The sequence below is a fragment of the Anomaloglossus baeobatrachus genome, chromosome 2 (genome assembly GCF_048569485.1).
Source record: "Anomaloglossus baeobatrachus isolate aAnoBae1 chromosome 2, aAnoBae1.hap1, whole genome shotgun sequence".
In the NCBI taxonomy this organism is placed as follows: Eukaryota; Metazoa; Chordata; class Amphibia; order Anura; family Aromobatidae; genus Anomaloglossus; species Anomaloglossus baeobatrachus.
The window spans coordinates 771,659,086-771,676,263 of NC_134354.1; the positions used below are offsets into that span (position 1 = coordinate 771,659,086).

The following is a 17,178-nucleotide window of genomic DNA, read 5'->3' on the forward strand; positions in this document are numbered from 1 at the left end:
GCAGCTCTGGAGTATAATACAGGAGATTAGTTGTGTGTGTACACTATGCTCTGCTGGAATAGTGAATGTTGCAGCCATTTGACAATGTTATGCAATTGCCAAAGGGAAAAGTTCCGACATATGAGGAATGCCACTGGTGTGATAGGTAAGTATACTGTTTCAGCACTGAGCTATTAGGTAGGAACAGTCCAGTAGCAGACAACCCTTTAAGCAACATAATAGAATGGTTATTCCTATGGGTTTCAGTTGTGATCTCTCGATCACTAATTCTGCATTTAAAAATAAAAAGTTTTAATTTGACAAATTGAAAGAGGTGTCCTAAATGGGAAAAAAAAAGCCTAGTATCACAAAAACCATTGGCCCCATGATCAGCCGTCACATCCGCTGCTTAATGTTTTACAAGACCGGTCTATAGTGAATGTCTCTTGTGTCATTGATTGCAATGATTCGCTGGAGAAAGTGTCGGACCCTCCAATTATGTAAAATAAGAAACAAATGCAAATCCAGAGGTTGCTAGATAAGGCAGAACGCAGATATTTACCTAGAAGATTAATGATCCCTTCGTTGTAGGCTGCGAACAGTCTGATGGCGTCTTTGAAGAGCAGCATGAACGCAGCATTAATGACTCCATTTGTCAGCTCGTTGGCATTTACCTGGGGTTGCAGAGGGGAGGCAAAAAGCAACAGATCAGAAAAGGCCTTTATTCTAGCTGAGCAATATACAGTATATATACTGCGACACAATTAGCCGGGGATAAATATAGAGTAACGAGCCGGGGGATTGGACATTAGCGGCTGGAAGATGCTCATTACAGATGCTGGAGACATGGATCTCAACTCATGGGGCGAGCATGTGAGTTTAAGAAAAATAATGATCTGCCCTTTAAATAGGCCATTAATATAAGAGGTGTGTGGATCGGAGTCCCAGCACCCTCACAGATCGGTAGACCGAGGGCACTCCCGAAATGGTCAGCTCCGAATGGATATGTATGGGAGAGAGCTGCAGTACCACTCACAGCCACTAAACAGTGTACGGCGCTGTGATACTTCTGGTGATCAGCTGATCGGGGTTGGATAGTAACATATTTAAGGATTGGAAAAGCATCCGGCTCAGGCCGCAGGGGTGATTCCTAGCACCCCGTGATGGTGATTTAGTGAAATATCAAGCAACATGTAAATGATGAAGGAGCCATCATCCCCCACCCGAACAGGACCGGACAGGGAGCAGCGATCCCCACACAAGGCTGTGGATTATATCACAAAAACAGCAGCGAAGGCCCCGCACCACGCACGTCCCAGGGCAGATGTTACCGGCTGCGGCACAGGACACTGGGACAACCAACTTACATTGAAATCCAGCAGGGCGTCCATTTGGTTCTGTATGATGGGCATGGTTTTTAATAATTTCTCAGTGTTCATTGTTCTCATAACGCCATCAGCCCTGGAAACACAAGGATCCTGCATGAATACGTGATAAGGCAGCGGAGAAGACGCTCTCATGGCTTAGAATAGCCATTGTAGCATTACATGAACTCATGTACTGTCAAGTGTTAGGAGAGAACCAGACACCCCAAATATAAGGCTGAGGGGTGCTGTTATGCATTACACACTCACACAGCCCCTGCATGGCTTATACCCACCCATAGACCCCCCTGCATGGCTTATACCCACCCATAGACCCCCCTGCAAGGCTTACACCACCCCCCATACGCCCCCTGCATTGCTTATACCCCCCCATACACCCCCTGCAAGGCTTATACCCCCAATATACCCCCTGCATGGCTTATACCCCCCCATACACCCCCTGCAAGGCTTATACCCCCAATATACCCCCTGCATGGCTTATACCCCCCCATACACCCCCTGCAAGGCTTATACCCCCCCATACACCCCCTGCAAGGCTTATACCCCCCATATACCCCCTGCATGGCTTATAACACCCCCCCATACGCCCCCTGCATGGCTTATACCCCTCCCATACGCCACCTACATGGCTTCTACCCCCCCATACGCCCCCTGCATGGCTTATACCCCTCCCATACGCCACCTACATGGCTTCTACCCCCCCATACGCCCCCTGCATGGCTTATACCCCCCCATATGCCCCCTGCATGGCTTATACCTCCCATACACCCCATGCATGCCCTATACCCACAATACAACAGCACAGATTACACCACATGCACACATATATCCCTGGCATGGCTTACCCTCTTTTTACTTTGGTGAAGTCAAAAGCCACCTGTCTGTAGGACACAGCCTTCTCATTCAGGTAGCGGCTGTAACGTCGTATAAATGTAGACATGTCATAACCTAGACACAATAAGTTATAAACAGCATTGACTTACAAAGTATAACCTCATACACAGAAAAACAAGAAAAGAAGGGAATTTTGTTTACTTACCGTAAATTCCTTTTCTTCTAGCTCCAATTGGGAGACCCAGACAATTGGGTGTATAGCTACTGCCTCCGGAGGCCGCACAAAGTACTACACTTAAAAGTGTAAGGCCCCTCCCCTTCTGCATATACACCCCCCGTGGGAGCACGGGTCCCTCAGTTTTAGTGCAAAAGCAAGAAGGAGGAAAGCCAATAACTGTTTCAAAACAAATTCAATCCGATAAACAATATCGGAGAACTTAACTTATCAACATGAACAACATGTGCACCCGAAAAACAAATACCCTAAGAAAAAACAGGGCGGGTGCTGGGTCTCCCAATTGGAGCTAGAAGAAAAGGAATTTACGGTAAGTAAACAAAATTCCCTTCTTTTTCGCTCCTAATTGGGAGACCCAGACAATTGGGACGTCCAAAAGCAGTCCCTGGGTGGGTAAAAGAATACCTCGTGATCGGGCTGTCAGGCAGCCCTTTTCTTACAGGTGGGCCACCGCCACCTGAAGGACTTGTCTACCTAGGCTGGCATCCGCCGAAGCGTAGGTATGCACCTGATAATGCTTGGTAAAAGTGTGCAGACTCGACCAGGTAGCCGCCTGGCACACCTGCTGAGCCGTAGCCTGATGCCGTAATGCCCAGGACGCACCCACGGCTCTGGTAGAATGGGCCTTCAGTCCAGAAGGAATCGGAAGCCCAGCAGAACGGTAGGCGTGAAGAATTGGTTCCTTGATCCACCGCGCAAGGGTGGATTTGGAAGCTTGCGACCCTTTATGCTGACCAGCGACCAGGATAAGGAGTGCATCTGAACGGCGCAGAGGCGCCGTGCGGGAAATGTAGATCCTGAGTGCTCTCACCAGGTCCAACAGATGCAAACCCTTTTCAAATTGGTGAACTGGATGCGGACACAAAGATGGTAAAGCGATCTCCTGATTGAGATGAAAGGAAGATACCACCTTGGGAAGAAAACTCTGGAATTGGACGCAGTACTACCTTGTCTTGGTGAAACACCAGGAAGGGAGATTTGCAAGATAACGCCGCCAGCTCTGACACTCTCCGAAGAGACGTGACCGCCACCAGAAAAGCCACTTTCTGTGAAAGCCGAGAAAAGGAAATCTCCTTCATAGGCTCGAAAGGCGGCTTCTGGAGAGCAATTAGAACCTTGTTCAGATCCCAGGGTTCCAATGGCCGCTTGTAAGGGGGAACGATATGACGAACCCCTTGCAGGAACGTGCGTACCTTAGTAAGTCGCGTCAGGCGCTTCTGAAAGAATACGGATAGCGCAGAGACTTGTCCTTTAAGGGAGCTAAGCGACAAACCTTTTTCCAACCCAATTGCAGGAAGGAAAGAAAAATAGGCAATGCAAATGGCCAGGGAGAAACTCCCTGAGCAGAGCACCAAGATAAGAATATCTTCCACGTTCTGTGGTAGATCTTGGCGGAGGAAGGTTTCCTAGCCTGTCTCATGGTGGCAACAACATCATGAGATAAACCTGAGGTCCCTAGGATCCAGGACTCAATGGCCACACAGTCAGGTTCAGGGCCGCAGAATTCAGATGGAAAAATGGCCCTTGAGACAGCCAGTCTGGACGGCCCGGTAGCGCCCACGGTTGGCCTACCGTGAGATGCCACAGATCCGGGTACCACGACCTCCTTGGCCAGTCTGGAGCGACGAGAATGGCGCGACGGCAGTCGGACCTGATTTTGCGGAGCACTCTGGGCAACAATGCCAGAGGTGGGAACACATAAGGTAGTCGGAACTGCGACCAATCCTGAACTAAGGCGTCTGCCGCCAGAGCTCGGTGATCGTGAGACCGTGCCAAGAAAACCGGGACCTTGTTGTTGTGCCGTGACGCCATCAGGTCGACGTCCGGCATCCCCCAGTGGCGACAGATCTCCTGAAACACGTCCGGGTGAAGGGACCATTCCCCTGCGTCCATGCCCTGGCGACTGAGAAAGTCTGCTTTCCAGTTTTCCACGCCTGGGATGTGAACTGCGGATATGGTGGATGCTGTGTTTTCCACCCACGTCAGAATCCGCCGGACTTCCTGAAAGGCTTGCCGACTGCGTGTCCCTCCTTGGTGGTTGATGTACGCCACCGCTGTGGAATTGTCCGACTGAATCCGGATCTGCTTGCCTTCCAGCCACTGTTGGAAGGCTCGCAGAGCAAGATAGACTGCTCTGATTTCCAGAACATTGATCTGAAGGGTGGACTCTCTCTGAGTCCACGTACCCTGAGCCCTGTGGTGAAGAAACACTGCTCCCCACCCTGATAGGCTCGCATCTGTCGCGACCACCGCCCAGGATGGGGGTAGGAACGACTTTCCTTTTGACAATGAGGTGGGAAGACCACCATCGGAGAGAGTCCTTGGCTGCCTGAGAGAGGGAGACATCCCTGTCGAGGGACGTCGACTTCCCGTCCCATTGGCGGAGAATGTCCCATTGTAGAGGCCGCAGATGAAACTGCGCGAAAGGGACTGCTTCCATTGCTGCCACCATCTTCCCTAGGAAATGCATGAGGCGCCTCAAGGAGTGGGACTGGCTCTGCAGGAGAGATTTCACCCCTGTCTGCAGAGAGCACTGCTTGTCCAGTGGAAGCTTCACTATCGCTGAGAGAGTATGAAACTCCATGCCAAGATATGTTAGTGATTGGGTCGGGGTTAGATTTAACTTTGAAAAGTTGATAATCCACCCGAAACTCTGGAGAGTCTTCAGTGCCACGTTCAGACTGTGTTGGCATGCCTCTTGAGAGGGTGCCTTTATAAGTAGATCGTCCAAATACGGGATCACGGAGTGACCCTGCGAGTGCAGGACAGCTACTACTGCTGCCATGACCTTGGTGAAGACCCGAGGGGCTGTTGCCAGCCCGAAAGGTAACGCTACGAACTGCAGGTGTTCGCTTTCTATAACGAAGCGTAGAAAACGCTGATGCTCTGGCGCAATCGGCACGTGGAGATAAGCATCTTTGATGTCTATTGATGCTAGGAAATCTCCTTGAGACATTGAGGCTATGACGGAGCGTAGAGAATCCATCCGGAACCTCCTGGTTTTTACATGTTTGTTGAGCAACATTAGATCCAGGACGGGCCGAAAGGACCCGTCCTTCTTTGGCACCACAAACAGATTGGAGTAAAAACCGTGACCTTGTTCCTGAAGAGGAACGGAAGTCACCACTCCTTCCGCCTTTAGAGCGGCCACCGCCTGCAGCAGAGCATCGGCTCGGTCGGGCGGTGGGGAAGTTCTGAAAAAACGAGTTGGAGGACGAGAGCTGAACTCTATCCTGTACCCGTGAGACAGAATGTCCCTCACCCAACGGTCTTTGACCTGTGACAGCCATATGCCGCCAAAGCGGGAGAGCCTCCCACCGACCGAGGATGCGGAAAGAGGAGACAGAGTCATGAGGAAGCCGTCTTGGTAACGGTTCTTCCTGCTGTCTTTTTTGGGCGTGACTAAGTCCGCCAAGAATCTGAGCCTCTCTGATCCTTTTGAGTCCTTTTGGACGAGGAGAATTGGGACCTGCCTGAGCCTCGAAAGGACCGAAAACCAGACTGACCCCTCCTTTGTTGGGGCTTGTTGTGTCTGTATGGAGGTAAGGATGAGTCCTTACCCTTGGAGTGTTTAATGATTTCACCTAAACGCTCCCCAAACAATCGGTCACGAGAAAAAGGCAAACTGGTTAAGCACTTCTTGGAAGCAGAATCTGCCTTCCATTCTCTCAACCACAAGGCTCTGCTCAAAACCACAGAGTTGGCCGACGCCACCGCCGTACGGCTCGTAGAGTCTAGGACAGCATTAATCGCGTAAGACGCGAATGCAGACATTTGAGAGGTCAATGGTGCCACCTGCGGAGCAGATGTACGTGTGACCGAGTCGACTTGTATAAGCCCAGCTGAAATAGCTTGGAGTGCCCATACGGCTGCGAAAGCTGGCGCCAACGACGCTCCAATAGCTTCATAGATTTCAGCCAGAGCTCCAACTGCCTGTCAGTGGCATCTTTAAGTGCCGCTCCATCTTCTACTGCAACTAAAGATCTAGCTGCAAGCCTGGAGATTGGAGGGTCCACCTTGGGACACTGGGTCCAACCCTTGACCACGTCAGGGGGAAAAGGATAGCGTGTATCTTTAAGCCGTTTAGAAAACCGCTTCTCAGGATAAGCGTGGTGTTTCTGGATTGCATCTCTAAAGTCAGCGTGGTCCAGAAAAGTGCTTAATTTACGCTTGGGATATCTGAAATGGAATTTCTCCTGCTGTGAAGCTGCCTCCTCCGCAGGAGGAGCTGGCGGAGAAATATCTAACATCTTATTGATGGACGCTATAAGATCATTCACTATGGCGTCACCATCCGGTGTATCCAGATTGAGAGCGGTCCCAGGATCAGAATCCTGATCAGTTACATCCGCCTCATCACCCATAGATTCGTCCCGCTGGGACCCTGACCAGTGAGACGAAGTTGAGGGCCCCTCATAACGAGCCCGCTTAGGTTGTCTGGGACTGTCGTCCGAGTCAGAGTCGTCACCCTGGGGTGCATGTGACACCCCCGGAGCTTGGAAGTGTTCCAGCTGAGGGGGACCAGGGAGCAATGATGCAACAGTGCCCATGGTCTGAGTTACTGGTCTAGACTGCAATGTTTCAAGAATCTTTGACATGGTCATAGACAATCTGTCAGCAAAAGCTGCAAACTCCGTTCCTGTCACCTGGACAGCATTCACAGGTGGTACACCCTGGGTCACGTCCAGCAGAGGCCCCGGCTGTGCAAGTGCCACAGGGCCCGAGCACTGCACACAATGGGGGTCAGTGGAACCTGCCGGTAGAGCAGCCCCACATGCGGTACAGGCAGCATATAATGTCTGTGCCTTGGCACCCTTGCGTTTTGCGGACGACATGCTGTTGCCTCCTTGTAATCTAGGAGGGTATATAGCCGAGAATCACCAGCGACTGTACAGTACAAAGTATTTGCAAACACAAAATACTCAGTATACAAACGGCACAAGTGGGGGTGAGCCCTTGAGGCTGCTTACCGTCCGCTGAACAGCGGGTATGAGGCCGTAGAATCCCGTGTCTGGGTCTCCCAGTCTCCCCTCTGCAGCTCAGCGTGCAGGCAGGAATGGCTGCCGGCATTCTGTGAAGAGGGGCGGACCGTGGGCGTGCCACAAACAAAAGTGCGGGAAACTGCGTCCTACTGTGCCTGGTGTGAGGGCTGGAGTATGTAAAAAAGACTCCAGCCCTCAGCGCTGATGCTCTGTACAGCGTCCCGCCCTCCTCCTGACTGGCAGGTGCGGAGGCGGGAACGAACGAACTAGGCCGCAGAAGCCGGGGACTGTAGTAATAAGCGCGGCCGTGATATATGCACGGTCAGCGCGGAAGTCCCCGGCGCACCACAAGTCCCAGCCGCGTCGCAGTCCCAGCGGCCGGCGCGACCGTTCCCCCTGAGTCTACCCACTCAGCTAAGCTGAAGTGAGGAAATGGCACAAGCGCAGCAGCGCTGTTGTCCCCGGCGCACTAACACACCCAGCAATGCTGCGGTGTGCGCGCGTATGCACGGGGACACAGAGTACCTTGACGGAGCAGGGCCATGTCCCTGACGATACTCAGCTCCATATCCAGCGGCTTCTCCAGGGGCTGCGGGTGGAGCACGGTCTCAGTGCCTGGAGACCGGTAAAATCCCACTTCGCCCAGAGCCCTAATGGGGATGGGGAAGGAATCAGCATGTTGGCTCCAGCCTCCGTACCCGCAATGGGTACCTCAACCTTAACAAGCACCACCGACAGAAAGTGGGGTGAGAAGGGAGCATGCTGGGGGCCCTCTTTTCTTCCATCCGACAGTCAGCAGCTGCTGCTGACTAAACAGTGGAGCTATGCGTGCGTGTCTGACCTCCTTCGCACAAAGCAAAAACTGAGGGACCCGTGCTCCCACGGGGGGTGTATAGCCAGAAGGGGAGGGGCCTTACACTTTTAAGTGTAGTACTTTGTGCGGCCTCCGGAGGCAGTAGCTATACACCCAATTGTCTGGGTCTCCCAATTAGGAGCGAAAAAGAAAAACCAAAAAACACAAAAAACACCCTACAGCCCCCTTGAAAAGGTATTTGAATGAAGCTCCTTCAGTGACAGTCACCAATATACCAAGACCAGCACCAGCAATGGATGGGGCCCGTATACTTCCTGAGCCCTAGCTATATAGCGTATTTTTCGGACTATAAGACGCACTCTTTTTTTTAGAAGAGGAAAAAATAGAAAAAAAAATTAAAGTAAAAAAATGTGGTCATGACACACTGTTATGGGGGGGTGGGTCTGCTGCTGACGCTGTTAAATAAAATGATCCAACCCCGTCCAGGTGTACAGTAATGCCTTTGTATATTAAATTTATTTATTGCCTTAATTTTACAGATGTGATGCTCACCTAACTGTTTGGTCCTTCCTCTGCACTAGAGGCAAAGTCTCCCATATCTTGAGGACCTGCAGTGATGTAATGAAGAGGCGGGGCACAGTGTTCTGTGCTGCTCTGGCCCACCCCTTTGCATTACATCACTGCAGGTCCTTGTCAGCTACGGGACACTTTGTTTCTAGCGCAAAGGCAGGAGCAAAGTGAAAGCAATGTGAGCCCTCAGCACAGAGACTGCGGCTGTGCTGTGAGCCGTGCTCTGGCCCAGACACTGCAGTGATCTACACGTCCTCCGGGCCAGACATAACTGCAGCGACACCCTGCTCCTGCCTCCTACACAGCGGACACACAGTCTCCCCAGCCTCTGCATGAAGCCGGCGTCTGGAGCACCCACGTGTGTCTGCTGTTTACATTAAACTATTGATTTGCTGCTCCTCACACCTGCTTCTAGTCACTGACTGAAGAGAGGAGAGGTGGGCGGGGAGCAGCTAATGAATATTCCTTTACTTTAACCCCTTCAGCCCCCGGGCACTTTCCGTTTTTGCGTATTTGTTTTTTGCTCCCCTTCTTCCGAGAGGCGTAACTTTTTTATTTTTCCATCAATCTTGCCATATGAGGGCTTGTTTTTTGCGGGACGAGTTGTACTTTTAAATGAAACCATAAGTTTTACCATATAGTGTACTGGAAAACGGCAAAAAAATTCCAAGTGCGGAAAAATTGCAAAAAAAGTGGGATTGTACAATAGTTTTTGGGATATTTTATTCACCGTGTTCACTATATGGTAAAACTGATGTGTGGTTATGATGCCTCAGGTCGGTGCGAGTTTGTAGACACCAAACATGTATAGGTTTACTTGTATCTAAGGGGTTAAAAAAAATTCACAAGCTTGTCCAAAAAACGTGGCGCACGTTTTGCGCCATTTTCCAAAACCCGTAGCGTTCTCATTTTTCAGGATCTGAGGCTCAGTGATGGCTTATTTTTTGCGTCTCGACCTGACGTTCTTAACGGTACCATTTTTGCGCAGATGCTACGTTTTGATCGCCTGTTATTGCATTTTGCGCAAAATTTGCGGCGACCAAAAAAACGTAATTTTGGCGTTTGGAATTTTTTTGCCGCTACGCCGTTTACTGATCAGATTCATTGATTTTATATTTTGATAGATCGGGCATTTCTGAACGTGGCGATACCAAATATGTGGGTTTTTTTATTTTTTTAATCCTTTAATTTTCAATGGGGTGAAAGGGGGGTGATTTGAACTTTTAGGTTTTTTTATTTTTTTTTAATTTTTTAAAACTTTTTTTTTACTTTTTTTTTATTTTACTAGTCCCCCTAGGGAGCTATAGCGATCAGCAATCCGATCGCTCTGCCCTATCTGCAGATCTCAGCTACAGAGCTGAGAACTGCAGATTTGCTGCTTCACTTTCAATGCCGGCTGTATTCCGGCATTGAGAGGAAGTGACTCATGTTAGCTACAGGCGTCATCACATGACCCTGTGCTACCATGGCAACCGCCGAAAGTCACGTGATCATGTCACGTGACTTCCGGTGGGGGCGGGGTAAGTCACTGTCATGGCGGCGCCCATATACATATCGCTGCCAAGACTTTGGCAGCGAAATGTAAGGGGTTAATGGCCGCGGGTGGAAGCGATTCCACCCGCGGCTAGCAGGCACACATATCAGCTGTTGATAACAGCTGATATGTGCGCGTCTCGCCGCCGCCTGCCGGCGGCAGGGGGCGGGGCTTACCGGCACACGATCCATGACGTATCTAGTACGTCATGGGTCGTTAAGGGGTTAAACAGCGGGCACACGTGGTTTCTCCACCTGCCGGCTTCCTGCAGCAGCGACCCTCCCTGCCTCCTGTGATCCCACTCCACAGCCGTTCCCTCCCCACAGGTACCCCGCTTTGACATTCAGAAAATAAGACGCACCTCACACTTTCATCCCAAATTTGGAGGAAAAAAAGTGCGTCTTATGGTCCGAAAAATACGGTAATCCCTGCACAGAGCATATGTGGCACCCTGGGCAGTAACACCCCATTGTTAAAGACCATTAAAAAGTAAAAAGGTACTTAATAAAAAGCACCATATCTCCAGCATTTAACCCCTTCACCCCCGGGCGATTTTCCTTTTTTTTTCCCCTTTTTTTTCTTCTGAGAGCTTTAACTTTATTTATCCGTCAATCTTGCCATATGAGGGCTTTTATTTTTTGCGGGACGAGTTGAACTTTTAAATGAAACCATAAAAGTTTTATCATATAGTGTACCGGAAAGAAGGAAAACATTTTCAAGTGCGGAAAAACTGCGATATCACAATAGTTTTTGGGATATTTTATTCAGCATGTTAACAATATGATAAAACTGATGTGTCGCTGTGATTTCTCAGGCTGGTACGGTTTCGTAGACACCAAACATGTATAGGTTTACTTTTATCTAAGGGGTTAAAAAAAAAATTCACAAGTTTGTCCAAAAAAAGTGGTGCACTTTTCACACCATTTTCCAAAACTCCTAGCGTTCTCATTTTTTGGGATCTGTAGCTCAGTGATGCCTTATTTTTTGTGGTTTGAGCTGACTGTTTTAACGGTACCATTTTTGCGCAGATGCTACATTATGACAGCTTGTTATTGCATTTTGCGCAAAATCTGCGGCGACCAAAAAAAAAAAAAAAAGTAATTTTGGCGTTTGGAATTTTCTTTCTTGCTACGTTTACCAGATTAACTGATTTTATATATTTTGATAGATCGGGCGTTTCTGAATGTGGCGATACAAAAATTTGTGTATATTTTTTAATCTTTTAACTTCCAATGGGCCGAATGGTGAGTGATTTGAACTTTTAGGCTTTTTTAATTTTTTTAAAACTTTTTTTGTAATTTTACTAGGTCCCCTAAGGGACTATAACGATCAGCAGTCTGATCGCTCTTCTATTTCTCCAGATCACCGCTATACAGCTGAGATCTGGAGAAAAGCTGCTCTACTCTCACACTGCCCTCTGCCTGCAGTGAGAGAAAGTGACTCATGATAGCTACAGGAGTCATCACATGACCCCCTGCTAACATGGCAGCCACCGAACGTCCCGTGATCACATCACATGACTTCCGATGGGGGTGGGTAAGTTATTCTCTTGGCAGCGCGCTGATACATCTCGCGGTCAGAATTTGACAGCAAGATGTAAGAGGTTAATAGGCGCGGGTGAAACGCAATTCTAATCGCGCCTGCCACACACATCAGCTGTTCAAATTAACTGATATGTTCGTATTAACCTCACACGATCCATGACGTACCCAGTAGGTAATGTGTCGTGAAGAGGTTAAATAGGAGGGAAAAAAAAAAGAAAATTCAAAGCGAATAATTAAAGAGCTAAAAAGAGGGAAATATCAAAAACCACAGGCGTCAGAACTTACCTTGAAGTCCACTTTTGTCCAAAAAATTGCTTAGATTGAACAGTGTATTTCGTGACGCCAGATATTGGATGAAGCGCTACAAAGAGGAAAAGAATAAGATTAGGAAAAACGAAAAAAATAAATAAAAAACGTGAGACACAAAGAAAGTGACAAATTCTCTGAACTCAGATATTAACATACAGAGAGCTCATGCTCATCAATGAAGCCAGACGAACGACAAAAAATTGCTATAAGACTGTGTCCACGGGACTGTGTACCCGCGGATTTTGCAGTGGAAAACCTGCGGATTTATCTGGATTTTCTAGATAAATCCGCAGATTTTAGCAAGTACAGACACTCCCCATGTTATCCTATGGGACATGGGGAGTGTGTCTCCATGCTGCGGTATGTGCGGCTGTTGAATATGCTGTGGATGTCCCGCAGCAGCATGTAACTGCATGTCAATTATTCCTACGGAAATATCTGCGGATGTCTTGCCCCTCCACTATGGAGATAGAGGCTGGGACTTCCGCAGGTAAGTCGAATGAATGTCCGCAGGTTTACTGCAGATATTTTGCTGGAATCCCGCAGCAATGGATAGCTGCGGATTCCGGGGATCAGCTGCGGGAAACCTGCGGACGTAACTGCGGCTATATCCGCAGGTGAGAACTCCCATGAGCACATATAGCCTAAAAGGTGCACAAATCTACAAATGTGAAAATAATCATCACCTGAAAACGGAGAAAAAAAAAAATAAAAAAAAAACCCTAATTTTTCGTAACACCCACAGGTTAAGAAAAAAGTCATGACACAATGAGCCAATTGCAGCACTGCCTCCGCAGGCGACATGAAGTATTACATGGTTTCTATTAAAATCAATAAGTGTGTTATGTAGGAGAGGTGTTGCAGAATGAGACTGTGATAATAAGGTCGAATCTGTGATTATCCAAAGTTTCCAATACTTGACAAACTTTCAGCCACATTTGGTGATTTACAACTCTGATACACAGACACGTTTAATAGCCCGCCTGAAATAATTGACTTGGGGGTGAGCTTGGAATAGAATAATCGCCCCTTATGGACAACACAGGATCCGTAACTCCACCATGTACTGAATTATACAGTAACACTTGTTCGATTACCATTTTTAACCACTTTTTAAGTTAGGAATCCCACCAGGAAGATCCCCAGAGATAATCCGCACCACCACATAAAAAACTAAAGTGAGGTGTCAGTATGTTGATGGAGGTATACTGACAATAAATGATGATCTCTGGTGTAATGCATGAGACAATGAGTAGAAATCACACACAGTACTGACGTTAATACTGACCAGTGACTATAGATGGGGCGTGCTGGGTACATAAAGGTCATGACCTTCCCCAGCGATCAGTGCAGGACGGGTATATACTGGTAAATAACTAGCACTGATATTGTGTCCATAGCAGCAGTGCGGAGCCGGCCTGACCTGTCACACCGGCGCTGCGGCCGGAGCAGGTTCTGTCACATTCACGTGTTTGTGCTCCGGTCGCCAATAGACCAAGTGAACAAACCGGGCGAGAAGGAGGAGGAACTGCTGAGAATAATCCCACCACACACCCCGGGGGTGCAACAACATGAAGAATCTCTACTGAATCTCTACTGAATCCAGATTTACCTCAACGCTATTAAAAAAAAAAAAAAAAAAAAAAAGTGTGGGGGGGGGGGGAGGGGGAGCGGCAGAAGCGGAGATAGCCGTAAAATGTTATAGGATATATATTGTCTGAGGAATCTACACTAATGTCCAACTATGGATTACAGGAGGCCAGAAGGAAAAAAAACACATAGTAAATATGTGCATATGGCCACCCATAGGGGAAGCTGTCCTGGAGTCAATGTCCGTCCCATTAGAGAGGTCAGAAACATGACGGGATATGCTAAAGATCTAATCTACATATATGAGACCAAGAGAGCACTGGCAGTAAGGCTCCCTACACCAGCTACAATGCTCAAGAAAAAAAACAAACAAATGGGGGAATGGGGCGCGGCGCCACCGGACCGGGCATCAGGGCGTGGCGCCACCGGACCGGGCAACAGGGCGTGGCGCCACTGGACCGGGCAACAGGGCGTGGCGCCACCGGACCGGGCAACAGGGCGTGGCGCCACCGGACCGGGCAACAGGGCGTGGCGCCACCGGACCGGGCAACAGGGCGTGGCGCCACCGGACCAGGCAACAGGGCGTGGCGCCACCGGACCGGGCAACAGGGCGTGGCGCCACCGGACCGGGCAACAGGGCGTGGCGCCACCGGACCGGGCAACAGGGCGTGGCGCCACCGGACCGGGCAACAGGGCGTGGCGCCACCGGACCGGGCAACAGGGCGTGGCGCCACCGGACCGGGCAACAGGGCGTGGCGCCACCGGACCGGGCAACAGGGCGTGGCGCCACCGGACCGGGCAACAGGGCGTGGCGCCACCGGACCGGGCAACAGGGCGTGGCGCCACCGGACCGGGCAACAGGGCGTGGCGCCACCGGACCGGGCAACAGGGCGTGGCGCCACCGGACCGGGCAATACTACCAAAAGCTGGGCGGCACCTAATGCAAAGGACTGGGTCTTAATTGTAAAGGGTTAACAGAAAAAGGCAGAGCCTTATAAGAGACAATTTAAGCAAAGGTTTCATGACGGATCGGCGTCCTCATCAGGCGTAATCTTTGTATGTCTACACTGATGACATCACGTGTACAGCAACCTGACATCACCACTGCAGACTTGTATACAGAGCAGCGGAGACCAGGTGCTGGATCAGCAGGGGTTAATTAATGCTCTTCTTGCTCTTTTTACAAATATCTTTGTGGTATTAAAGTTGAAAAAAACCAGACAACTAATGATGATCGAGCGTCAGAGTTTAAAAATGCTCATGTTTCCCATTGACTTGCATTATGTCCTATACTCGAGTCGTGCCTGAGAGCCCGCACGCTCGCTCATCACCACCTGCAACAAATATTTTCCGCTCTGCACACGATCAGCCGGTGAATGAACAATCTGTAGGCCGATGTTTAACGCTTTACACTTCTGCTAGATTCATAGGCAATAACGGTGCCGACCACAGACTGGTAGAGCCACAATCCGCACAATGCTTCCCTGGTTCTCCCTTTCCAGGTACATCATCCTATTTTGGCCGCCTGCCATCTTTAGGGTTTCTTTTCCTTCCTTTTTAAAAGCAAAAGCATTAAACTGATATCTACAGAATGAACAAAGTGAGCTGCTCCGGGCGCTGCCGCTCCCATCACCCGCAGGATACATTCCTTCCTACCTCGGAAACTGGCATCTATTCTCTCTCATTTCAGCGAGACTATAGAGAGGAATATAAGGAGCTGAGCGATCACTGACAGCAGCGAGGTGCGGCCACACAAAGCACGTGAAGGCGCGAGGACGGCCAGGTACTAATGAGCGAAGTCCTGACCCGGAGCAGATGTGCACCGATCACATTTCACTCCACACCTAGTAATGCCACGGACTAGGAAGGCACAAGCAAACCGTAAAGGCAACCCGAAACCAATATATCTGTATACAGAGGAACCAAGCAGATATTACACATGGAGGAATACCCCAATATATGGGGGAGACAGCTACCAAGTCATGGACGCAGATAGGAGTATATTAAAAAAAAATATATATCATTTGCTGGATTATTGGTAGGAAAAATGCTGTGCAATATCAATAAGTTTGACAAGTTTTTTTGCATTCATTTTTCATGCAATTCCCCCCCATTCATTTGGATGACAAAAATGCCCAAGAGGAAAATGCATCGAGAACATACTTTAATAGTCCAATTGTACGGTTATTTCTAAAGATAAGCAGGGTCTACATTTTAATTAAAAAGAAAAAAAAAAGAATCCCAGCCTATTCGGGAGAACAGAACAAGTGTGGGGAGTAATAAAAAAAAAAAGATTAAATAAATAAAAAATTTGCTGCAGCTAAAAAAGCACTCAAATTACCGTACACTTCCTGAAAGACGTCATTTAGTGCTAAGAACAAAGAGCAACATTCATCTCATATCACAATGACTGATAAGAATATCCACCATTCACAAGGGTGATGTCACAGCTCACCTCCACCTCTTCCTGTACAATGACTGATAACATCTCTTTATACGGTAGATAACACAGGATTCACAATAGGTGATGTCACAGCTCACCTCCTCCTCCTCTACAATGACTGATAACACCTCTATATACAGAAGATATCAGAGGAACCACCATTCACAATAGGTGATGTCACAGCTCACCTCCTCCTGTACAATGACTGATCATACCTCTATATACAGAAGATATCAGAGGAACCACCATTCACAATAGGTGATGTCACAGCTCACCTCCTCCTGTACAATGACTGATCATACCTCTATATACAGAAGATCAGAGGAACCACCATTCCCAATAGGTGATGTCACAGCTCACCTCCTCCTGTACAATGACTGATCACACCTCTATATACTGTAGGTAACAGCATCCACAATAAGTGATGTCACAGGTCACCTCCTCTTCCTGTGCAATGACTGATAACACCTCTATATACAGTAGATAACAGGATTTACCATTCACAATAGCTGATGTCACAGCTCACTTCCTTCTCCTGTACAATGATTAATAGCACCTCTATATACAGTAGATAACACAGAATCCACCATTCACAATAGGTGATGTCACTGCTCACCTCCTCCTCCTGTACAATGACTGATCACACCTCTATATACAGGAGGTAACCCAGCATCCACAATAGGTTATGTCACAGGTCACCTCCTCCTCCTCTTATACAATGACTGATAACACCTCTATATACAGTAAACACAGGACCCACCATTCACAATATGCAAGTTCAAAGCTCACCTCCTGCCTGCCTCCGCCCAGACCTCAGGGCATGCTTACAAAGAATAAAGTAGGCAAGTTGGTTGCCCTCAAAACTAAAAAAAAAAAAAAAACCCCCCCCAAAAAAACAAAAAACACATGTATCTAAAAGGAATGCTGTGTTGAATATAAAATTATTTGGCTAATCAATA

General features: G+C 48.6%; 1 protein-coding gene across 9 annotated transcripts in view; it reads right to left on the reverse strand.

Annotated features, from left to right (window-relative positions):
• The window catches only part of PICALM (phosphatidylinositol binding clathrin assembly protein), a 141,266-nt gene that overhangs the window by 92,744 nt on the left and 31,344 nt on the right, over positions 1-17,178 (reverse strand). For all 9 annotated transcript variants that reach the window (XM_075337552.1, XM_075337547.1, XM_075337546.1 and 6 more), the window contains exons 3-6: positions 12,163-12,238; positions 2,210-2,312; positions 1,347-1,440; positions 542-653 (exon numbers count right to left, since the gene is read on the reverse strand). In XM_075337552.1, the coding sequence (XP_075193667.1) occupies positions 542-653; positions 1,347-1,440; positions 2,210-2,312; positions 12,163-12,238 (385 nt within the window). The remainder of the gene's footprint in view (positions 1-541; positions 654-1,346; positions 1,441-2,209; positions 2,313-12,162; positions 12,239-17,178) is intronic.